Consider the following 25,522-nt stretch of genomic DNA (forward strand, 5'->3'; position numbering starts at 1 on the left):
CGGGGGCGGAGCCCGGCCTTGGGGTGGGCGGGGCTGGGCAGGCGGAGGCGGGGCTTCGTGGGTGGGCGGGGCGAGCTGGAAGTTTCCACGGCGCCGCGCGGCGGTTGGGCCGGGAAGCGAGCGAGCCAGTCAGCCAGCCTCGGCCGGTGCCGCCGCCTCACCGCCGTTCCGCCATGGACTCGCGTAAGCTGAGCGAGCTGCGGGCCTTCGTCAGGCTCTGCAAGCAGAACCCCGGCCTGCTGCACACCGAGGAGCTGGCTTTCCTCCGCGAGTGGGTGGAGAGGTGGGTCACGGGCCGCGCCGCCGCTGAGGTGGCCGTGAGGGGAGGCGGGGGGGGGGAGGGGCGGTCTCCACAGAGCGGGGGGGCGGCGGGTCTCGGTGTGAGGCCCGGTTGAGGGGCGGGGGGTGGGGGCTGTCGCCGGTGCGGGTCCAGGCCGGTCCCGTTTAGGCGGGCGTTCGCCGGGGGAGCGGCTCCGGTGCGCTGCCGCCTTCCCGCCCTCCCCTCCCCGCCGCGGGGCGCGCCGGGGTTACAACTCGAGCGTTAAAAAGCCTTGTTGTTTTTGTTTTAAACTCTGGCTATTCCCGTGGCAAAAGCCTGCCCGCCGGCCATCTCGGTGGCTCAGCTTTCCAGGCTGGAAAGCCCCAGAGTAATACTTAGCGAGTTAATTCTCGCATTAATGCAGCGGAGTTGGCTAGCCCGGCTTAAAAAGGAGCGGAGTTTGTGGGGAGGTGAGTGGCGTTGATTTACATCCTGGTACCCGAAAGCGTAAAACAGCTGACGGTTGGACAGGCGGAACGGTTCCTGGCCAAAATGTGGTTTGCCCCTTGATGCACCAAGCAGTTGAGACCTCGCTCCCCTGCGAGGCACTTCAGGCGCCTGCTATGGAGGAGCATGCACATCGTCTTCTGTGCACGGGTGGCCTGTCACAGCAGATGCTTCTCAATATAAAAACATCCTGGGGTTCTACCCCGAGCGCCCAGAAACACCAGGTCGGAAGGGTTGAGGGGCTTTGCTGCTGGCAGAGCATCCACAGAAGCCCCGTGTTCGGCGAGGCTACCTCTGCTTGGCTTTTGTAGCTGCAAGCCTCACTACTCTACAGAACTCTGAGAAGTGAGGAAAGTCCTTGCCAGTACACCCTTTTACAAAAGGGGAAGTTAAAAGGCTTTTATTTAGTGACAAACTGGGATTTGTTTTAGAAAATTTGTTTTACATTTTAATCTTAAAGTATTTCAATTGTACTTTCTGCTATATAGTTCTTGCAACTAGTTGAAAAACTAGTGGGGCTTTGTGTGCATATATATATATAATTAAATACTGGCATTTCATGTAATGAAAATGGCTACAATGAACTATTTGGGGTTTGGTTTTTTTTTTTTACAGTGGCGTTTAAACTTTTTTTTCTGCATCTGAATATTAGCATGATTGTAAAACCACTTCTGTTTAACTTCACTTGGTTTTTGCAGTACTGATAGTAGCTGCAGGTATGCCTAGGGAGGAGGTGCCTGTCTATCTTATCCTACTGCAGGTCTCTAGTTCCTTTTGCTACTGTGTAAAAGACTTCAGTGCCTCACCCTAGGTCACTTCCATTCTTCTGTTGCGTCACTCTGAAGGTGTGAACAGTATTTTGGGAGGGAGAGGAAGAACACTCACTTCTTTTGGTCAAAGCATTAGGGAATGGAAAAGCGATCATTTGATTTCTTACCTTCCCCCTGTTAATGGGGAGGGCTCTAACTTCCAGTTTAATTTTTAGAGTTTGTATTTGGTTAATAGGAGGTTGCTTGTATTGTAAGTATAAAAATTAGCTTTTGAGCTGTGGAATGTTTTTTTCCATGTAAAATCTTCACTGGATATCTCTATCTCAGAAGTTAAGAAGTATTTCAGAGTAGAACTTCCTACAGCTTTTTAAGTTTTCTGATTTTCCTCGCATATTTGAGCTAAATATTGGGTAAATTATACACTTGGATGTTTGGAGTGGTATTTACTTTTCATGTCAAACTGTCTAGAAGTCTGGTGGGTTCCCCTCTGCCCTTCCATAATAGCGCTGTTTGCGGTAGAACTATTAAGTGCATTTATAGGGTCTTCTCACTCTTTGGAAACTACTTGAAACTTAGCATGGCCTGGCTTCAGGTGGAAATAAACTAGATGAGTCTTCTATGTCTTGTCAGGCTTTACCTGTATTAATCCAAAAGATATAGATTTAGTCACCAAGGTAATGTTGTGAGTGATTACAGAATAATGACTAAATGATATTGAAATCAATCATTAAAATTATCAACTAAAATTCTGATGATTGATTTGATTTTTTTTTTCTCCCCTTAAAGCTAATGATTCTAACTTAAATGGTGCTAATCGCTCATAAAGCCAGAATGGGATGCTTTATTTCTGACTAGCTATTGATATTGCATCACAAACCTTACGTCTCTTCTGTTTTCATGCACCTTTATTCTGTCTAGCTGTTGTATTTAATTTCTATATAGATGCTCTCTCTATAGAAAGCATATGCTAGTGTATGATTATGTTTGGATAGTGTTTTAACATCCCTTTTAGTCTTGCCTGCTTTTTCATAATTGCATAAAAATACAAATATTTTGACTTGAATTGTTATAAAATGTATTGTTAAAGGGAACGTGTTTCAAAAACCTACAATTGAGCAAAGAAACAACAGCAGTCCTTAAAAGTAAAGTACAGAATCCCTAATTGATGAGCAGGGCTTTTTGCCCTTTTTTGTTGTTGTTGTTGTGCTCAAATAGATTTTGACCCTTTTGAATTCCTGGTAATCCGGTTTCTCTCTGAAGATGACTTTGCTGTCAGTGATGAAAGTGGATGCAGAAAAATAGCAGTTCTTTCAACAAGTCATAAAAGCAGCACTTCTCATTGCTGTGATGAGTGGAAGTATGGAGTCATTGTTGCAATGGAGTCCTGACAGCTCCCAGGAGTTCTTACTGGAATTGCACAATTCCATTTTAGCGCAAAGGTTTAATTTAAAATGTCTTTTTGTGTGTATATGCGCTATTTATATAGCTCAGTACCTGCCTTTTTCCTACAAGAGTCTTGTGTATCTATATACCATTGAGGTTAAATACGTTGCAAACTTTGCACGTATCCTTGCTGTGCATTTAATAGTAATCAGATAACTGGTTTAAGGGGTTTTAGCGTAACTTGCTTTTGAATTGTTCTGGGATTGTAACTCTGGTTTAAATAGAGGATAACTAAGAGGATAACTGTACAAATATTATGAAGGACTAGGAGTGAAACCGTTTAGCCTTGGCAGTTCATGCAATAGCATATTGTAAAACATGCATATATATCAGTTAAACATATCTCATAGACTGTTCTAAGCTTGGATGGATTTTCGGGGGGATGTGGAGAGGACAGAGGAAACTGACCAAGCTGTTTCACCCTTGAGGTGATTCAATGTAAAACCAGCTGATCTTGAGACTGATAATTTGGAATTGCTCAAGAATTTGATTCCTGCTTTTTTGTGTGTGTGTGTGTGTGAACTGTTCTTAAATACATAATTGGAAGGTGGGAATGTTACTGACCTTTTTGAGTTAGAGGGTTCTCAGTCTTTTTCCAGTAAGCCAGGTTTTGAAAGAGTCTTATTTAAAAAAAAAAAGTGCTGTCAACAAGCATTAGATGGATCCTAACTTGTGAGCATTGTGTTACTTTGGATATTAGCTATTAGCACTACTAAAATGCTTTGGAATTTGTAGTTTCCTTTGTGCATAAGAAAAGTTCCAAGGCTTCCCTAGACAGTCCCTATAGTCCTAGAGAAAACTCTTTGATATTTACAGACTGGTAACAGAGAGTTATGTGCCCCATTGTCAGCCTACAAGAGTAAAATTTTAGGAGGAAGAGTTACTAGTACATGTACTGTGTTTTTTTTGCCTAGCTCTGTAACAATTTATCAGACTGCAGTTGTTTAGTCCTTGCAGTATAACTTAGATTAAGCAACATCAACATTCCAGGGACACATCTAGATGTTTGCAGTAGCTTCAGAAGATGCCGTGTTTTGTAACTTGTGGTATTTTTTCTCGACAGTTTTGTCCTTGAAAACTAGAGGCAGTGTCGTGCTTTTTGCTTGCCTTTTGCTCTAGGGCCTTGTGCCAGGACCTGTCAGTCCTGCCACCTCCTCTTCCCTCTTCTACCCTCTCTCCCCCAATTCATCCCTGTCCCCATCCTGTCCCATCCCATCCAGGTTTGTGTTCAGCCAGTTTGGGGCCTGACTGTAAGATGGTGCTGGTGACGGGAGGGAGGAAAAAGGGGAGAAGGGGACTGCAGCAGCCTGACTTTAGAAGCTGTAGGATCTCACCCCTAGGATATAGTTTTATGTTGCAGTAATTCCTGAAAGCAGATGGTCCTGCACCCTTGCAGTTCCTCCTGCCCACTCCTGTTTGCCCACTTCCTTCTCTCCCCTGTATCGTGTCTAACCAGTTGCGTGGGGCCCCAAGGAGTTGGTCGAGCCTATTGAGTTGATAGAAATGGCTTTTTCCCTTTGGAGCGCATATGGCAAGAGCAACTGAAAGCTATCAGTAGATGGGAACGGTAGTCCTTGTGGCAGCCTGCCATTAGGTATGATTAGATATTATATGAAGCAGCTGGAGAATTTAGTCTATGCCTATTTCTGGCTGCTAACCAAAGTTGATATAATATAGAAGTTTATTCTATATTGAAAGAATGCTGTCTATATGGAGAATGCTCCTTAACTTGTAGCTAAGGAAAGGCATGAGTATTGCAATACATAAGAGAAATGAAATTTTTTCTAGGCAGCAATTTTTTAGTTGCATAAGCATTTTAGGCCATTATGGTTCTCTTCACTTGTTTGACCTCTGTTCCAAAAATAATTCTAATTTTAGTAACACCTATAAAAATAATATTTAGTTCTGACTTATGTTTTAAGTTACATTTTTAAGGAGAAAATCCATTTGAGCCAAAGAGGCAGCTTTTCCTTGTGAGAAAGGGTGTGTGGGTGATACGTGATGTGCGTGAGTACAAGTCGCAGTGGAGTTCTAGGTGAAAGAGCCAACACACACAGTGTGTGCATTATGTTACACTGAGAAAAGCATGGTGGATGCGTGCTTTCTATTTGCTACTTTTACAGTGAATTGGATCATCATGTTTTGTGTCACAACAAAAAGCTGAGATTATCAGCAGGATTTGAATCAGTAAAATACATGTCACTATTTTGATAATCTTACTGTTTTGTTTTTTCTCTTCTCTATTTTGCTGAAAAGTATGGGAGGCACAATACCGCCTGCTCCAGCCAATACCTCCACAGAGGAGACAAGTAAGGTGAGATACGAAGAATTTATCATTGAAAACTAACATTTGGACTCTGCAAAAATTACTGAGGAGGGGAAAAAATTGCTGTCAATTTTCACTCAAGTAGGGTGGGTGAATATGCTAGGGTGAGTGAGTGTGACAGTTCAGTCTGAAGCCTGTCCATTGCACGTTGTAGATGACTTGTTACAGATGGCTTCCTAGTTTATTTCAAGTGTTATCATGCTCCATTTCCCTAATCCTGAATGCCTGATGTTCTGTGCAATGCAAATGCTGAACAAAGTCTTGATTTCTTTTTTTATGTTCACGTTGTCTGTTTATGCACCTCTTCTGTAGTCATAGTGGATTAAATTATAATCCTTGCATGAGAAGAAATATTAGCAAGCATGGTAAGTAATGAACAGGTGAACTATCAACTTTTTAAGGCAGTATTGTGGAAGAGATTTTTGTTGTCTTTTTTTCATGTGTTTTAAGGGAAATAATAAAATTGGCTTGTAGATATTTATAGCAGGATTTTCCCAAGCTTGAAATTCTTTTGGAAAAAGTAGATTTTTTTTTTTTTTTTTTGATTTAACAAGACAGCGGATGCTGGAATTACTGGCTAGTTAGAACCGTATGGAGGGATTGTGTGCACGTAGTGAGTATAGTCTGTGACACTGAGTATGAAGACAAGCAGCTTACGTCTGTGATTAAAGCAGGATGTGTTAAGTTACAGGATTCAGAGGAAATTGGTAATGTAGTTAGAAGCTGGTAGGAAAACATTTGGAAAAAGCATTCTAAGTATGCGTAAGTGGCAAAAATCTCTGACCTTGGCAAATAGAAACAATATTTTAATCCTTGATACCAGCGTATTGTTCACTGGTAAAGGACCTTAGCTTAATAGTCTTAAATTGAGAGAAGTTTTGATCCAGAGAATGTGTGAGGGAAGGCAGGAAGATTGGAAGGATTGGTTAGTAATCATGGCAAAACTGGTTCTGAGTTGATTGATTATAAAATTACACAATTTGAAGGACAATAGTAGACATTCATGGGTCAGATTTTGGGCTCTGAATTATTTGCATGCACGATAGACTTAATCTGAGAGGAGAAAAAAGATTTGTATCTTAAAAAAAAGTTTAGCTGTAGAGCAATCTGATGCTTTGGAGATTAATTTTGCATTTTCTGATGCATTGTTGTTTATTAGAGTGGGAATAGAATATCAGTCAGAAATAATGTATGCTTACAAATACATTTCTCTTCCAGGGCAAAGCAGAGGAACAGCCAGAGGAGCCAGTTAAATCACCTGAACCAGAAAGTGAAGAGAGTGACTTAGGTGTGGAAAATAGATGACTTTATCCCATTTCACCGATTTGAACATGATTCTGGAAATCCTCTCTACGTTTGTAGATGTAGCTTAATCTTGCTTTTTGTTTTTCCCTCAGAAATTGACAATGAGGGAGTGATTGAACCAGACAATGATGACCCTCAAGAAATGGGGGATGAAAATGTGGAGGTAAACATGGTGTTTTCAATGTCTGTGGGAGTAGGAAAGATAGGGAGAGGTTTTGAGTTTAGAGAAGGGTAGCAGCTGAGGGGGGATGAGTACTGTATTAGCTAAGTAGCCAGCTTTTGCTTTGGCTCTTTCTCCTAAATAGAAAACTTACTGGCTTAAAACCACAGTCTTTTCTTATTCGAGGTTAGAGTCTGTCAGAAAGTTCACTGAGGAAAATCAGTTCAGAAAATACCAAAAAAATTTATCAAAATGCCCATGAAAACTAGATATGTAGAAATCTGCCATTATTCAACTTACTTTTAGCTAGAAAATGCTCAAAAGGTAATGGTGGCTAATGTCTCCAAGCTGAAAGCAAAGTTGGTTGTTTTTTTGGGGTGTTGGTTTTTTGTTGTTTTTTTTTTTTTTTAACTATGATTTCAATGCAAATTAAAAACAAGATTCTAGAATCAGAAAACTGGAGCTCCCTTCTTTGGTGCTGTCTCAGCATGGTAATTCTGGCTTGGACTCTGCAGCTTTTGGGTTTTGTGTGCATCTTTAATTTTCTTTATTTTCTTAGGTAACTGAAGAGATGATGGATCAAGCTAATGAGAAGAAGATTGAAGCAATAAATGCTCTAAGTGAAGGTGATACTTTTTTAGTACATATTCAAGGACATTAGGTTTGGTTCTCGTTATTAAAAAAAGGAAATAAATATCTTGGACCATTTTGAATGCTTTCAAGGAAGAGAAGACCCACTTCCTGCTGGATACCCAAAACTATCTAGAACATGAAGGCTTCTTTAAGTACTGTCTTCCCAATGTAGCTATAGTTCTGGGCAGGGCCAGGGGGAATGAGGTACTGCAGCATCTTAATTACAAATTGATCATTATAGTACTTCCCTACATATTATGATTAGTGTCTCTAGTGGTTTGTCTTAATGCAGTGAAAAGCTGTGTAATGAGGAGGTGACTTCCTATTTGATTGCGTACAAAGTTAAATGCACAAATTTAACTGGGAGAAGTCTCTCCTCCCCTCCAGCATTAATTTTGGAGTTCTTACTTCAGTAACATAGCAAGAGGAAGAAATTGATTTTGCTTTGTTGATAATGTTCCATTTAAGAAGTGCCTAGGGACACAACACCCTGTAAGGCAAGTGTGGCAATTTGGATGTAATTTCATTGCGTAATGATTGAAACTTTACTGGTACTCCTTTTTAGGTGAACTTCAGAAGGCTGTCGACTTGTTCACAGATGCTATCAAGCTGAATCCTTGTTTGGCCATCTTGTATGCCAAGAGGGCAAGGTGAGTCGTCATAAGCTAGTGATTTATGTTTCGGTCTGTTCTGTTATTTTCCTTAAGGAACCTAAATACAATGGCAACGTGAGGATCTATGTAAACTTAAACCACATGAGGGAAAGAGAAAAGTACACTTCACGCATTTTCTCTTATATGTGATTAACCAGTTTTGCTGAAGCAGCCATATAAAGAATCTTGATAATAGAGTAAGTAACAGAGTGATGTTCCAAAATGCATTATGGTAATAGAGCTTTTGGTATGTTGAGTTAGAAAAATGTTGGATAACAAACACTTGCAAAATCTGAAGTTTATTCTGGGATTAAGATGATGATTGAAATTGCGTCCTGTTTAGATGCAAAGTTAATTGTGGATCATGTAAACTGTCTCCCTATTGTACCTCCTAAATGAATTCATTCACTGTGAAGTAGATCTTTTTCTGTTCAACAGTTGTACATTTGAACAAGACACACCTATTTCTCAACTCATTCAATAACCACCTGACTGCTAATTACATCTACCAGACTGCAGATGATGCATTGGGAACACTGTCAGATCTGATGTGTGGTAACCCTAACTTAATAATGCACAAACATATTTATCTTCCTAATTCTTGAGGAAGGCTGGGCACATATGGGTTGCAGAAGCAGAAGTTCCCACAGATTTTTTTTTTTGTCCTCCTTTTACACAAAAACCCCACTAACCCTGGATGATTTGATAGTTTAGTGGATCTTTTGCATGGCAAGGTATAATTTAAAAGTTCAACTTTTGATAACTTTCATGTGATTAACTAGTGTTCTATTCTAGTACACCTTAGCTGGTATGTGCCTTGCTGGTTTTTTTTCCTTTCCATATAAAAAGTTTTGGCATGTAATGCCACTTGTGTGCCTTAATAGACTGTTGTTGCCAGATCTTCTCAGGACTGGGATTAGCAATGAAAAATAAGAGTGTTAGGAGAAGTTTAAAAGTTACCTCAACTTGGTCTACTGAAGAAATAAGCAAACAGTATATTAGGATATTGTAAAACCTGCAGCGTAACAGCAGTGCTGATCAAGTGCTGTGTGTAATCCACTTCTCTGGACTTTGGTTTTGGTTCTGGGGTGTTTGTGTGTTTGGGAGACTAGGGGTTTTGGGCAGCCAGCAGCATCAGAATGTCTCTCATTGGTGAGGTGTAGCTTTGAGATGGTTTCCTGACACGTTGTCCACCTCTGTTTCTAGAAGAGAATGTGTGACTTTGCTTAATGATGAAGTTACTTACAGGCACTCCAATTGCTGATAAATTGTTTCCGAGTAGATGTAAAAGGACAGAAGTTCTGACTTGGAGTATCTTAAGTATGAAGTGCTGTTGTCATTTCAGGAATGTTTTTTTTAGTGTTTCCTTCAGAGATTTTTAATTTGAAATGTGTGAACCTCCTAAAGTACTGCTCTACTAGTTAATCTGATATTCTTGTGTGTTGTAAAACTTGCAGTTATTTCGCTTAACTGAGAAGGGGGATTGGGGCTACTTTCTGGGTTTGTGTTATGTTTTGCCTCTTGACTCATCTCCTATCTGCTTTTGTAGTTTCTGATGATTCTAGCCATGATCCTTGTAGCTTGCATGATAACTTGTGCTTTCTTTGTCTTGCTGTTTTAAAGACTGTGTAATATGGCATGCATAGTATTATTGTTTTGTTGAAATTGCCAGTTGCTGTTGGCTGTAGACTCCAAACACCACGGAACTGAACTGTCCTTTGCACTTATGCATCCTTTCCTTGTACACTGGAGTTATTCTTGCTGGCAAGGTTTGAGTCTGAACGATGAATGCTTTTGCTGATTCCCCTACAGTGTTGGGGGTGGAACTAAATTTCAGTGACTTCATTATCACTACGAAATCTTTTTGAACTCAGCTCTTCCAATGTATTATCTCGCTAGCTTGCCTGTTAGTCATCCAAAATTATTTCCAGCTTAAGTTAGTAACTTGGTATTTCAATATGTACAATAAATGTTCTCTTGTTCCTACAGTGTTTTTGTGAAACTACAGAAACCAAATGCTGCCATTAGAGATTGTGACAGAGCCATCAAGATTAATCCTGACTCGGCACAGACCTATAAATGGAGGGGGAAAGCGCATAGGTAATGAACTGCACCTGTACTTGATATTGTCTTTACTTACTTGGGGGGGAACAGTTTTGTTTATGCATTCTCTCCTTCTCTGTGTCTCTGAACTGTCTGTCTTGTACCTGAGAGCAGTAGCCATGAGCCAAGAAACCATTGTGCTGAGTGTATGGCTTACAGGAAAGAGAGGATAATGATGATTTATTGATGGCAGTTTGAGTAGTCCTTCTGGCACTGTCTTTTCTTCTCTTTTTAAACATAACTTCTAATGGCTTACTGCTGTTCTGCGTATCATTTTCTAATCATTTGCTAAAAGTTCTAGGACTGGGTTTTAGTTGTCTGGATGTCCTTTGTTTTCACTTGGTTCAGTTTTTATTTACTAACCTATAATTCTTAAAACATTTTTCTGCTGCCCTTATTCCATTAAATCCTAGAGCTCTTTCACATAGTATATTAAACTGCCTAGTTATTAAGGGAACCATTTGTTGCAACTGAAGAGTGGTATTAAGCAAACAGCGTAATTATTTAAAATGGCATTAGGCCAGTGTGCATCCCCGCAACTAAACTTCAACTTGTTGTTTTTTTTAAATGACAATAAATTAGCTCCCTCAAAATAAAATGACACCTCTTATGGTCTGTATAAAAGTGGAAGGAGTGAGTGCTAATAGCACTTACCAAAGGAAAAAAGGCATCTTAAACAGTGTTCAGAGAGTAGTTTGTTAATTTCTACAGTTTTAATAAATGTCACGGAACCTAAGAGTGAGAAGACTGGAGCATAGTTTAGACTAACAGCTGTCTGTAAGCAGAATTGCTTTGACCATTTAGGAATACTGCCATTTTCTTAAATTTTTCAAGAGTTTGTATAAATGAGTAGTGAAGAAGTGCACGCGGTAGCTTGTATGACCTCTTCAGCTAAGACATGGTGCATCCAGTTAGCTAGGATGTTTGAGTTCTGAGTAAAGAGAGTCCACTTAAGCTTGAGGTAGTAGTGGTGTAGACCTGTACAGGACACTGAATGTGTAGTTTTACACTGAACATGTGCCTAGTGGTGCAGAGTATTTTAGTGTGCCTCACGTGTTTAGGTAGAGTACCTTCTCCTTGTGAGACCAGTCTTGTTTATAGCAAACAATGACACTAGTTGATTGAGGGGGGTTTTTTTCCCCTCATTGTTACTTCAAGTGAAAGTTATTGTAAGGGTATGAAGCAAGCAAGTATCCAGGAAATTAGGGCATCATAGTGTGCAGGTTACAGAAAACATCATGATTATTAAATTCAGACTTCTGCAAGTCTGTATAGCTGCAGGTAAAAATACTGAATGCTGCATGGTTGTAAATATTTTGAAGAATTGTAAGAGTTCGGTTTGGTTTTTTCCTTCTGAATGTTGGTGTCTTCTGAATTCCAGACTTCTGGGTCACTGGGAGGAGGCTGCTCATGATCTTGCATTAGCTTGTAAACTGGATTATGATGAAGATGCTAGCGCCATGCTGAAAGAGGTGCAACCAAGAGTAAGTGGGGAGTTATAATAGTGGTCACTCCTCTATTTGTTCAAGTGACATTGCTGCCTTCAGATTCTTCCAATATGTATTGTCTTGTGGGAATGTGTTCATGTGTCATCTGACACTTCAGACTGAGTTTATAAATACTTCTGTCTTCAATCATAGCTGTTTATGGCTGTGTGTAGAGAAATTGAGTCTCTGGGGCTGGGCATGTAGCTGAACTATGAAATAGTAGGTTCCTTTTTTAAAATCTTAACAGCAGACTCTGAAGCAGTTGAAGTTTGCCAGCATTTTAGAATCTAGACTAAAAACATTCAGAAGAGCAAGAGAATGCTGATAATGGATTTTTCCAAGACGTTTCTGAATTGATCAAAGCTTCATCCTAAACACATTTTACAAAGGAAACATTCTTTGCTGTGATTTGTACTTTCATTAGTCTACCCCATGAGGGCAGCATAATCTCTTAAGACTGGTTTTCAGCTTTTCTCAAGCGGTTGACCCCAGCATTCTTCTAAGGAAGAACTTTTGTATAACAAATGTAAGACTGTTGATAGCAGGCTTTTTTTCATCTGTTTTGCATATTCCTTTAAAGTGGTTGACAGACCACAGCTTGCAGCAGTTGCGTTGCATTGTATTGGGTTCACATGGCAAGGTTGGGGGGAGGTGGAGACTGCAGGCCTGGCCTCTTGCAAGAAGAGACATGGAGCTGCCCCTGTGTCAGACAGTCAGTTCCAGGTGGCTCTAAAACAAACCCACTGCTGGCCAAAGCTGAGCCATCAGTGATGTCGGTGGTGCTTCTGTGATAACGTATTTAAGAAAGGTTAAAAAATGCAGCACAGCAACTGTGAGAGGGAGGAGTAAAGACAAAAAAAATACAAGAGAAGCAACCCTGCAGACACAAGATCAGTGAAGAAGAAAGGAGAGGAGGTGTGGCAGGCACGGGAGCAGAGATTCCTCTGCAGTCCATGGAGAAGACCATGGTTAAGCAGGTTGTCCCCCTTGAGCCCATGGAGGTCCACAGTGGAGCAGATACCCACTTGCAGCCTGTAGAGGACCCCATGCCAGAGCAAGTGGATGTGCCCTGAAGGAAGCTGCAGCCCATGGAGAGTCGACACTGGTGCAGGCTCCTGGCACAAACTATGGCCTGTGGAGAGGAGAGGAGCCCATGCAGAAGCTGGTTTTCTGGCAGGAGCTGCAGTCCATGGGGGCCCATGCTGGAACAGTCTCTTGCATAAGGACCATACCCTATGGGGAGGACCCACACTGGAGCAGTTCTTAAAGAACTGCAGCCTGTGGGAAAGACCCACACTGGAGCAGCTTGTGAAGGACTTTATCCTGTGGGGGGGACCCCATGCTGGAGCAGGAAAAATGTGATGAGGAAGGAGTGGCAGAGGTGCAGCATTATGAGCTGACCACAGCCCCTATCCCCCTGTGCTGTTCGGGGTGGGGGGCGGAGGTGAAAGAGTGGGGAACAAAGGAGCAAAGTTGAGGTTTGGGCAGAAGATGGGTTTAGTTTTGTCTTTGTTTCTCATCATCCTACTCTATTTTTAATTGGCAATAAATTAATCTTCCCCATGTTGAGTCTGTATTGTCCATGATGGTAGTGGATGAGTGATCTCGCTGTCTTCAGCTCAAACCAGAGCTTGTCCATCTTATTTTCTCTCCTGTTGAGAAGGGGGAGTGAGAGAGTGGCTTTGTGAGCATCTGGGAGCCAGCCAAACTTCACCCATCACATGCATAAACATTCCTGTGTCTAATAGCTTCACCTTTCAGTTTTCCTACCATGTCTTTGTAGAAGACACTGTCTCCAGCAAAACAACAATGGAAACCATCTTGCAACCTATTAGTCTTCTGTATTGGAGAATATTGATCCATGGTAAATGTAATTAGGTCTTAGGTCTCAACCTTTTTTATAAGAGGTATACTTAATGCTTGACTGAAAGGGAGCTTTTTATTTCCCAGTTAATCTGCCCATGCACAGAAATAGCAGAGTATGTTTGTGCTATATTGATGTGTAGTTGCCAACTGTATGGGAATTTGTGTATGTAGCTCAAGGAAAAACATATGATCTTTTAATGGGTGATTTTTTTTATTTTTAATGAGTGAAGATGATATGTTCACCTGATTTATTCACTTGCAGCTTTCCTGGCACTTTTTAGTTTGTAGCGCTTTCAGCTGGAAGTCTGAGTCAAATTCTAAAAACGCTTAGTTAATTTTGAGAAATCCTTAGAAACAATGAAAATCAAAACTTTGAAAACTCTCTATGTTTCATTAAAAAAAGAAAACAAACTAAAACACTTACCTCTCTCTTAATGAACTATTGAATGGCTGTAACATAAGGTTCTGATAATGTGTACTGCATTCAATATCATTCAGTCTTGCTGCCTGCAGTGTGCTTTCTCTGGCAGATGTACTTCAAGAATGATGTGGAATGGAATGACTGTCTCCTAGCTAAAATAAGTTGTATTGAAACTTCACTACTTATAAAATCATTTCTTCATTTAAAGAGTATTCTGAAAGAATAGAAGAGTATCCCTTGTAGTAGTAGTTAGTATCTCTGTTCTTGAACCTTGATTTTGCTATGTTTTTTAGTCACAGAAGTGTTACAGGGTAACCATCATACGCAATTTGTGAAATCATGAACTGTTTTTGCAATGCTATATAAGGGTATGTTCTGTTTTCAGGAAAGCTGTGCTACAGTTAGTGCTCATTGTAACAACAGAACACTGAGTGAGGAGCCTTGGGGAGTTCATTGCTAGCTACTCTCTTCTGTTGGGGCTGCAGATTTGATAGACTTGAGAAGCAGCTCATATGGGAAGCAAACTTTCTGCCCACCAGCCCTGTCTTGGTTTGGTTCAGGAATTCTTTGGTCTGCTTATGTCTAGCTGTATATGCTGCAAAGGCATCTGGAACAGCAGTAACACTATCCAAAAAGTGTGTGTGTGCAAGGGGAGTTGTAATTCCCCCTGGTTGTGCCAGTGGAAATTCCCTTTTCTGGGGCAGTTGCTGGTTTTAGCCCTGGAGGAATTAATATTTCAGCATAAAAGCACATAGGGATATGGAATGATAACATATTTAAGTTCTAACTATGGTGAAGTCCCAGAGGTCTATAGCAAAAAAGTATACTAGAGTGCATGTTCTGGTGGATCCAGTTAGGGCTGAGTAGACATGAATAACTGATTGCCATAGAGGGAAAGGAGTAAATGGCTCCTAAAACAAAGGGGCTTTTAGGAATTGAAGTCAGATCTTGTTTTTAAGAACTGGTAAAAGCAGATAGTTATGCTTACATGTATTTTGTATTGAAATACATTGTGTGATATGCTAGAAATGTATATGAAATCTTGGTATTCTATTGTAACAGGCTCAGAAGATTGCAGAGCACCGCCGAAAATATGAGCGGAAGCGTGAAGAAAAGGAAATCAAGGAAAGAATGGAAAGAGTGAAGAAGGCACGGGAGGAGCATGAGAGAGCGCAAAGGGTGAATATTTAGGCTTTAATATTTCTTAATAATTTGAAGAGTGTCATAGTTATCTTGGTTAAAATGAATTGCAGAGGAGAATTACTTTTGTTTTAAGTCTTAGAATAAAATTTTAGAGAGTTGATTTCTGTTTTGGTTACTTGACCAATAATGAAATCTGAAGAGGGCATTGTACTGCATCTGCTTTTATTGCTTATGACAAAAACAGGCTCTGGAATCTCTACTAATCCTGTATTTCAAGAAGTCAGTTATTGTATGACTGTACCAGAATAGTTTTCACTTACAGCTCCCGAAGTGGGAGGCTTTAAATTCAGGATAATACTTTGCTTCTCTTCCTCACTTCCTGACACAGTTTGCTTGCTTTTTCTTTATGCTTTACTGATATATTTTAATATGTTGGGTGTGGGAGTTGGTTCTAAAAATGTAAGTTGAGGAGCTAAAACAAATCATAGAGTTCATATTCAGTAAAAACATACTAAAGTAAGAGTAGCCACTGCTATTTCTTGTCAGCGGTTTTGTATGTAGTGAAGTGCTTTCTTTGTTGCAAAAGCCTACCTGCCTGAAAGAGTCTCAGCTATTATTTTTTTTCTCCTAAAACTAGTTGAGCAGTAGAAAACAGGCTGCAGTTCCATTGCTTTGTGTGGAATGATGTGCTTTCATCTGCAGGAGGAAGAAGCAAGACGACAGGCAGGAGGAGCGCAGTTTGGTGGTTTCCCAGGTGGCTTCCCAGGTATTTTATTTTTAAGCACCAATACCTGCAGTAGAGGTGGCTGTTGTTTCCATGTGGAATATTACAACCATAGTTTTTATAGCATTTGTTCTCAAGACAGAGAAAAATATTTTAGGAAGTTTAGAACTTGTTGTGGTGGGTTGACCCTGGCTGGATGCCTGGTGCCCACCAAAGCTGTTCTATCACTACCCCACTACCCCTCCACCCCTCAGCTGGACAGGGAAGTGAAAATATAACAAAGGGCTCGTGTGTTGAGATAAGGACAGGGAGAGACCACTCAGCCAATTACTGTCACGGGCAAAACAGACTTGACTTGGGGAAAATTAACTTAATTTATTGCCAATCAACCAGAGTAGGGTAATGAGAAATAAAACCAAATCTCAAAACACCTTCCCTCCGCCCCTGTCTTCTTCCCAGGCACAGCTTCACTCCTGGATTCTCTACCTAGCCCCCCCGGCAGTGCAGGGGAGCAGGGGTTATGGTCAGTTCATCATGTTGTCTCTGCTGCTTCATCCTCTTCAGGGGCAGGACTCATCACACTCTTCCCCTGCTCCAGCGTGGGGTCCCTCCCACGAGAGACAGTCCTATGCGAACTTCTCCAACATGGGTCCTTCCCACGGGCTGCAGTTCTTCACAAACTGCTCCAGCATGGGTCCCTTCCACAGTGTGCAGTCCTTCAGGAGCGTGCTGCTCCAGCATGGGTCCCCCCTGGGGTCACGAGTCCTGCTAGCAAACCTGGTCCAGTGTGGGCTCCTCTCTCCGTGGGGCCACAGATCCTGCCAGGAGCCTGTGCCAGTGCAGGCTTCCCACAGGGTCACAGCCTCCTTCGGGCACCCACCTGCTCTGGCATGGGGTCCTCCCTGGGCTGCAGGTGGAGATCTGCTCCGCTGTGGACCTCCCTGGGCTGCGGGGCGACAGCCTGACTCATCATGGTCTTCACCATGGGCTGGAGGGGAATCTCTGCTCCGGTGCCCGGGGCACCTCCTTCCCCTTCTTCTTCACTGACCTTGGTTTCTGCAGGGTTGTATCTCTTACGTGTTCTCACTCCTCTCTCCGGCTGCCATTTCTGTGTGCCCTGCAACTTTTTTTCCTTAAATATGTTATCACAGAGGTGCTACCTCTATCACTGATTGGCTTGGCCTTGGCCGGCAGCGGGTCTGTCTTAGAGCCAATCACACTGGTCTACAGAACTGCTTGAGCACTAATGGGAAGAGGGATGGGATTCTTTCTCTTAAGAGGATTGATGCTGGGTAGGGATTGATGGTAGGGAAGACAGAAATCAGTAATGGTGGATAACGGAATGAAAGGATTTAGGTCTGAGAAAACAAAGGTGCAGTATTTGCTTAATAATATGTGCTGCAAAACTAGTATAAAAATGTTTTCTAAGTTACCCAGGGTGCCTTGGACCCATTCTGCTTAAGAACAGTAGTTTTAAAGCTGAAAATTTGGATTGAATACTAGGGAAATCTGTGCTGGTTGCAAGCTATTGTTGAACAGAATAGTTTCTCAAAGGCGGTAGTGCAGTTTACCTTCTAGAAAAGCTGTCCTTGAACAGTTCCACAAAAATGAGGCTTTCAATGTTATTTCTGGGTGCAATAAATGGGGAAGAAACAAGAGTAAGTACTAATGCTCTTGGAAGATCGAGATGTAGTCGAGGTAGGCTGTATGCACGCTCTAGCCCGATCAGCTTGTCAGGGGAACCAAATGAAGACCGTATGTACCCTGCTCAGCACAGCTGGAGTAGCTGCTGATTAAGGATTCAGAAACAGAACCTCAAGTGTTTTGTTTCAGGGATTTATTTTTTGGGGGGGGGGGGGGGGGGGAGTGTTACAATTTCTGGAAACCACAAGTTCTTGCCAAACATGGAATGTGCCTGGGACATACTACTACTGATCTGCTTTTGCCCTGAATTGTTCACCCCAGGCATTCAGACTCCTTATGTTCCTGGGCTTGAGACCTATCTGCTTTAACCAGAAAAATAACTGCATCTGCATACAAGGTGCTAGAACTCATGACAAGCCTCGTATTGAATTGGGTTAAAAACATGGATGAAATAAAACATAGGCCTTCACAGAAAGAGAAGGTGAAGACCCCGCTTTCTGTTCAGCGAACCAGCTGTAGCCTTATGGAAGATGTTACTTTAGAGGTGTGGCAAAGGAAGTATGTCTTGGTCTCTCTCTCAGGCTCCTGTATAGATGAATAAATGTTTTTCATCATGCATTCTTTTGGGTTTTCAGGTGGATTTCCTGGGGCTATGCCTGGAGGTATGCCAGGAATGGCAGGTATGCCAGGTCTCAATGAGATTCTCAGTGATCCAGAAGTCCTTGCAGCCATGCAGGTGAGTATTTGTTAAAATCAAAGCTAAATGTTCTGAAGGAGGGAAGAACAGTGCATGTGAGCTAAGGGAAGGAAGAAAGATGTGACCTTCTGGATAGCAGTGGGAAGCTTGCTTATTTATGTTGAGAAATTCGCTCCTTGTGGGTGTGGCACCAGACTGTCTGGAATCAATGTTAGCTATTTTTCAAGCTGTGATGGGAGCTTAATTAAAGATGTGCACCTTCCCCCCAGACCCATAGATGCTTATGATAGGCAAAACTATGTGCTATACAGAGTTATTCATCTCTTGAGTCTCTTGAGTTGTTATTTTCCGCGCAGTATAATTCACTTGCTCCTTTTTTGAATGCACACACATTGTAGCAAGATAATTATGCACAAACAAAAAATGATTGTTAATATTATTGCAACACAATTTATTACAATAATATTGAGATGAGAATTGCCTTTCTCTTAGGGGATTAAGTGTTTGGTTTTTGCCAGAAGCAAAGTAGTATCAGAATAGTTCTGCATCTGGCATTTTCTAAATTCATGTTCAGAGAGCTTACTTCCCCAGTGGGATTGATTAATTGCTCCATGTCATGCCTACTTTTACACAAAAAAAGTATTCCAGCAGATTAAATAAAACTGATGTTGTCAGATATGTTCTATGGGCAGGTGGGCTAGGAAAAATCTGAGCTATATAGTACTATTTATGTACTAATATGATCAAGTATAAAAGTGTCTTGTTGCTCTTTCTGGATTGCTGTGGTTAAACTAGAGTTATGTGTTGTTCTCACCTTGTTGAACAGCTATGGTCCCCATCTCAATAACAGCATCACAAGGGACCTTTATTTGGTATGCCCTGTAGTTGCAAAGGTGGCATGACTTTCCATGTAAAAGTTCAAGGGTTCCCTTAATGGTTGCTGGTGTTTGGGAACACACCTTTCCTTAGGCTGCCAGAGTCAGCAATGTTGATTTGCATGCAAGTCATCCAAAAAAAGCCCATGACTTGTAGTTGTATTCATTACCTTGCTAATTATGCTGTAATACAGGAATTTGAAATTGGAGTTGCCAAAAACAGAGCTTTGAGGTTCAGCTAAATATTAAGCGCTTGCCACATGGCTTGTGAGAAGACTCCACTGCATGCTGATTATATATACCCCAACATACTGTAGGACTCTGTTGCAAGGATGTGTGTTGGTGGTTTTTTCTGATAATGCAGGCAGGCTTTAACATGTAGAACCTGTCAGCAAAGCTTTGAGTCTCTTGCTGACCTCCTTGTACAAACCTTACATCTAGATATGATTATTCAGTGTTTTACCTATGTCTGCACTGCTGCCTTTTCCTAAAATGTCCAACTGACTATGGTCTGGTCCTCTCTGAATTGGCAGTGTAAGCTCTAGTCTTAAAAGACAGTAGTTTCTGCTGCTTGGCTACTGCTCAGTGCAGCTATGGAGTATGTTGATGGATAATGGTAGCTGCCAGCTCTTACACAGGTTATCTGAGGTATTAGGAAAAAGTCTGCAGATACTGCATCACACAAGTCTCTCCCAAATTGCTAATCTTAAGATACTATTTTAACTCTCAGGACATAGAAGCTTTTCATAGTGAGGAGTTCTTCCTGAAACTGGAGTATTTTGAGAGTAAAGACCTCCTTCTCGGTCTCTTTAGACTTAGTGACTATCATCTCATCTTTGAGACTGTTGTCCATGAGCTAACATTGAAATATGCCTGAGTCTGTTAACATCTCAGTAAACCTACAAGTGTGTGTGCCTGAACATGAGCTAGATAAAACCAGTCATGCTGTCAACTTCAGCTTGTCATCTGTAGAAGCAACCAAAGAACCAGATACAGCTGGCTATGGACATCTTTATAGAAGTCATTGCTCATCATTGGCATAAAGATAAGAATCTTTGCAAACTAGTATAAAAACTTGTTTCTTGATGAAGATTTCAGGTTCTGTTACCTGAAGATATATTGTCTTCAGGATATTTCCTTTTTTCTTTTTTTTTTTTTTAATTGTGGCTGATAACTAGTCTTTTACATAAAAAAGACTCCAGAGTGGCAAAACTTCTGTTGCATTTCTTTTCATAGCTTCCTAACAGTAGCAGTTGTGACATTTTGCAATGACTTCTAATGCATGTTGGTTTAGCTCATTTGCCCCTGAGCTTTCTAGTTTCCGGAGGAATTAGCTGAAATTTTTGTGTGTGTGTTTCTCTTATTTTACTGTTTTGGTTGTCTGGAGGGTTCTGTGGTACTTCCTGTCTTGCATGTGCAACTGCTTTCTCTGGACACAAGGTGATGTTTGTGTTTTGGAGAGCTGTCATGGGTCAAATATAAGTTCTTTTCAAAAGGAGTGATGTGCAAGACAAATGTATGGAGTCCTTATTTGACATGTAGTCATATGTTAGACCCAGATTTCCACCAAAATGTGCAAGTTGGAAAAAGTTACCACTATTCTTTTTTCCTTCAAAGTATTTTTCAACCTCCTGTAACTGAAGACCTAGAGCATTACAAAACTGAATGTTTCACTAATGCCACTTATACAATGGTTCCCATTCTGCCTTATGTACTAAATATTTCCCTATGGAAATGTTGATATCCTCAGTCTTAAACTTTATTCTGATAATATTGCTCATCAGTGTGAAACCTTGGATGTGTTAAACATTTTTATAAACACAGTCTAAGGTTTAGGGCTTCCAGGGAGTTGCACAAGTAAAGAATATTTTACTTGCTGTGAATTTATAGGACCATAAAACACATAGCATAAAATTGGATATTTAACATTCATTTAGGTGTGCTTTGACACAAACCAGTGACTCAGCTTAACTCGGCTTTTTGTTCCGGATTCATATACATGTGAAAACATAGCTTTAATAACACGACACATTCTTTATAGTTTTATGCCCTATTTTGAAATAAAAAATACAAGAAGTTTGAGGTTGTGAAAGTCTGCTTTTTTTCTTTGCATAGGAATCCTGTAAAGTGGAGAAAATACATCTAGTGTCTGTTTTCTGAACTTCAGCATCCTATTTTTCTTAGACTTTGCAGATTCCCTTTTGTGAGGGAGACGAAACACTTGTAAATCCTTCTAACAAAAGATAAGATTTGACTTGTGGTTCCCAACATGTATAAAACATGACTCAACCATGTGAGTGATTTCAGTGGAGTCCACACCTACCAAATGCAATTTTGGATCAGACTTGTTAAACAACTTTTGTCTGTCTGATACTAGAATAGATACAGGATGGTGGTGGTGTAGCATAGGCAGCTCTGAGGACACCAGTTGGTTTTTGATGGTTTCCAGAGAATACAGCTGTGGTAGCATTGGGCTAGAAGTCTAGGGAAGATGGTATCCTTCAGTGAAACTACTTAAATGTGCTAGGAAGAACAGCAGATGAAATTTCAGATAATGCAGATGATCTGTATTGGATGTAATAAACTGCTTGCACTTCAGCTGAATTAAAGATGACTTTTGAATCTTTGCAGAAGTTATAATAGAAACATTTTTCCAGGCTGAGATGTGAAATTGGTCTATACAGATTAATTCTTAAAGGGCACTGTTCAAAACATACACATGTAAAATGAGTAAAACCAGTTCTAGTTCAGTGAAGGCCAAAGGTGTACTAGAAGTATAAAAAAAAAAAGTACTAATGCTTCTCATACTAAGTAGAGAAGATTAAGTTGTTATTTTTTTGACCACTGACTTCATTGTGTATATGAGTGTATTTATCAACTGCAACATAGTAGTGTGGTGAGAGATAACAAGGTTCTCTTCCAAGCGTGATTTCTCAGAGGAGGTGGGGAACAACTGAGAATAGATGCATTTTTAAAAGCCAAACATTGCCACATCATCTGCTCACAGTTCAGCAGATTAAAGTTTCTGCTGCTAGAACGAAAAGGGTTGAAAGTGATGAGCAGCAGCTGTTGCTCGGAGGGTTATCCTATCAGGCATGCCACACACAGCTCCCGCCTCCTTCAAAAAGTGTTTGAAGATGCTTGAATACAAATAATCCAATAGGTGTGGCTGTGTTTGGTTCCTGTGAACTCTTACCCTTATTCCCCCTTCTCACACGTTGAGTTATTACTGTCACAAGGTCAGTAATGACTCTGGTGTTTACTGATGCAGGGTTAACAACATGTACTATATAATTTTGGTTTTCTTTAGAGGCCTCTCACCCAAAACTCTAATCTAGTCTTGCCATGTTAAAAGCAAGACTAGATTCGTGTTGGAACCAAATAACCACTAACATTTGTAGACTCGTTTTATAAATGCCCTAATTTTTTGCTCTTTGTCCTGCAGGATCCAGAAGTTATGGTTGCGTTCCAAGATGTTGCTCAGAACCCAGCAAATATGTCCAAGTACCAGAACAATCCCAAGGTCATGAATCTCATCAGTAAATTGTCTGCCAAATTTGGCAGTAAACCATAAAATCCTTGGTTCTTAAAAATCATATCTGAATGGGAAGGATTGGATTTGGCTAACCAGTGTTGCAATAAAACAAACCATTGTACCTCTGATCCTCTTAAGAGAAATGGGGTGTTGTAAGGAGAGCTGCTCTCTAGCCCCAAGTGTTGACTTTATTCAATGATTGGTTTATAGCACTCAAATTATATTCAGATGACCTAGTTTCAACCATCCCTCCTAGTCCAAGAGTTGCAACCTTTTTATAAGTGTTGCAGGCAGTTCCTTTGAATGAACACTCTGGTAAGAAATTATAATATTCCAGGAGTGTAAGATAAAAACCTGCTGTTGTGTTGTTTTGATATTTTTTTTTAATTACTCTCAGTGAGCAAAGAGGAAGGAACTTTAACAGTTGAAGTCAGTCTTAATCCCCTTAGGACAGAGAAGTTGGCCTAGTCACAAATAGCAAAGATGGGACAAGTCTGAAGAATTAACTGGATAAAGCAATTGTCTGCAAATACCAGTCTTTTTTTTTTTTTTAATGGGTGACTGACTTTATGTAGCTATTAAAATTATCAGTATAACCATGCTAGCTAGTTACACACTGGAACTTCTGGCAGTACTGCAAATAATGTAATGTTTTGATCACCACAATTGTGCAGCAAAGGTATGGTCCTATCCTTTGCACAACCTGGCATGAAGTACATGTTGCAGAGGCCACAGAGGTTTTGTTACTTGCTCAATTCTTGTCCAGCACCTTTACGTAACATTTTGTTTATCAGTCTGGGTATGGGAGAGCAGCTTACTGTCTGTGCTTGTGCTCTTGTCCTTTCCCAGTTGGCAGGTCCTCCACTGGTTGCATGTGCCCTTCCTTGGGGCCATGCTTACCAGGTTTCATTTATTTGGAATCTTTAGGGAAGGAATCTTGTTCCCATCACTACCTCTGTCCCACTGAATGCAAGCCATCCAGAACATGTAAATGCAGAGTTATAAATCAGTGAAGGGGAGAATACCCAATGAAATTGCAGCTCTGGGTTCTGTGTCGGTTTGAGTCCTTACATGCTTACTGATTAAAATTTCTTGGCCAAAGTCCTGCTGTCGCTTTAGAGGTGATGATTCTTCCTTCACCACATACTGTAGTCTTCCATCTTTTCTTGTATCCTTTTCTTTAAAAAAAAACAAAAAACAAAAAAAAAACACAACAAAAAACACCAAACCACCCCCACCCCCCCAAACAAAAAGCTGTTGTCATGGTTTCATACTTCCATGTTTTTGAGGCTTGTGATATGGAGGAAAAGGTGAAGTAATTGGAGCAGACAGAACATTCTTCTAACATTTGTGGATTAAGAGCATGGGTATCCTTGAAGCAGTGTCTGTGCTGATGATGTTCACTTGATTTGTCTACCAATAAAGACAGTTGTTGCTTCTGTTTGTCTTAGCTAAAACATTGTCTTTGTGTGGAAAAATGACCATAGCTACCTGTTCACCACTCAAGTCTCAACATTTGTGTTACTGTTTTGTAATCCAGTATCTTAAGCCATAACTGATGTTACCATTGTTAAATAAATCTGGATTGGTGTAGGAACTCAGCAACAGTTGCAAAAAATAAATCCCCAAATGCTTTTTCTCATACTAATGACCCTGCAGAATGAAATGTGAATCTTTTTGCTTAAGAAATATAGTTCTGAATACTTCTCTTAGCCTTTAAAAATAAAGTATGGTTTTGAAAAATAAAGCTTTTTGGGTTTGTGTAACTTTCTGATGAAACCTATTTTGCTTAAATTAAATGTGGAAGTGCTTTAATTAAACTGTATATATGACTTCTGGTTTAAATTGGAACTAAATGCTTAAGGGCTTGTCTTCATGACTAAATGAACTCAAGTTATGATTGAGTGTTACTGTGTGCCTGGCTTTTGGTCACGCTCTTGATCTCCTGTTCCCAAGAGGAGATACTTGAAGTAGGTCACCCCTCAGTATAGGCTGAAACTCGACTTCTTCATATGTGCTGTGCATGAATTAGCATACCTTGAATATAGATTTCTTCCCTACAGTTTCCTGTTACTCCATCTTTAGCTGTTTGTGTCTGTCTACCCCTGACAAGGCAAAAGTAGGAAGTTGCCCCTAGCTAGTAGAAATGGTCCTGTCTGTGTCCTGCCTGCTTGCTTGCACATCAGCTGCCCTTATTCAGAGCTGATTGACTCAAGAAAAACATTCTCCCTAATTTTGGTGTTAGCATTAGCAGTCTAGTTGAATTCTTGTTCTTTGGGAATGCACATCCCATGACTCCCTGGGTGTGTGGCGTTTTTTGGTTTCTTAGTGTTATCCAGTAAGGTAATGGAGGAGAGGTCTGGACCTCATCTCAGTTCCCCAAGTTGGTGTGTGGACATCTAAGCAGCTAAACGGGTTTGAACAGAAGTGCAAGTGCAGAAAGTTAACTGCACAGGAGATGAGCAAGGATGATAAGTTTAAAATGTGGGCTATAAGTAGCTATATGAGGAAGTTACTATTTTCAGTGCTTGCTCCGGTATTTAGTGGCAGCTCCTTCAGGTTATTTCCTTCCATTGCAGCACAGAGTAGGGGTGGTTCTTGTAAGTACAGTGACAGTAATCTGCTCAGCTAACTGTTTGACTTGCAAAGCAGCCAGCCTGTACGAAGGGTTCAGCTAGCGCAGTGCGGCGTCGGAGGTGCTGACCCGGGTCTGGGTGCGCGTTCTGCAGTTTGAAGGAAGTGGCATGTGGCGCTGTTTGGCCGGTCCAGTGCCATGGATCAGAGGACCTGGTCTGCCGGAGAGCACGATGATACACCTGCAGCTGACTGGTGGTAGAGGGTCATAGCCTTGTTATTGTGCGTGTGAGTCTGAGGGGCTTGTCTGTCCTCTGTGGTTCAACTGCTGCCCCAAGGGAAAATAAATGTCGGGTCAGGTGCTGCTTCCAGACTGTACTACTTCAGTGAGCCCTGT

At 41.0% G+C, this 25,522-nt stretch overlaps 1 protein-coding gene across 1 annotated transcript; it reads left to right on the forward strand.

Annotated features, from left to right (window-relative positions):
- The first annotated feature begins 59 nt into the window (after nt 1-59).
- ST13 (ST13 Hsp70 interacting protein) lies at nt 60-24,376 on the forward strand. Its single transcript, XM_075051066.1, has 12 exons — nt 60-283; nt 5,236-5,293; nt 6,524-6,593; nt 6,703-6,773; nt 7,330-7,396; nt 7,969-8,053; nt 10,046-10,156; nt 11,541-11,643; nt 14,996-15,112; nt 15,779-15,842; nt 18,080-18,180; nt 22,462-24,376. The coding sequence occupies exons 1-12, from the start codon at nt 174-176 to the stop codon at nt 22,588-22,590; spliced, it is 1,086 nt and encodes a 361-aa protein (XP_074907167.1). The 5' UTR covers nt 60-173; the 3' UTR covers nt 22,591-24,376.
- Nucleotides 24,377-25,522: the final 1,146 nt, after the last annotated feature.

The sequence above is a fragment of the Buteo buteo genome, chromosome 19 (genome assembly GCF_964188355.1).
Source record: "Buteo buteo chromosome 19, bButBut1.hap1.1, whole genome shotgun sequence".
NCBI classification, from domain to species: Eukaryota; Metazoa; Chordata; class Aves; order Accipitriformes; family Accipitridae; genus Buteo; species Buteo buteo.

Bases quoted from the DNA above. Each gene is read 5' to 3' on its own strand.
- ST13 (XM_075051066.1), top strand. From the start codon at position 174: ATGGACTCGCGTAAGCTGAGCGAGCTGCGGGCCTTCGTCAGGCTCTGC. The intron at 284-5,235 runs GTGGGTCACGGG...TTTGCTGAAAAG, and splicing joins CTCCGCGAGTGGGTGGAGAG to TATGGGAGGCACAATACCGC. The intron at 15,843-18,079 runs GTATTTTATTTT...TTGGGTTTTCAG, and splicing joins TTTCCCAGGTGGCTTCCCAG to GTGGATTTCCTGGGGCTATG.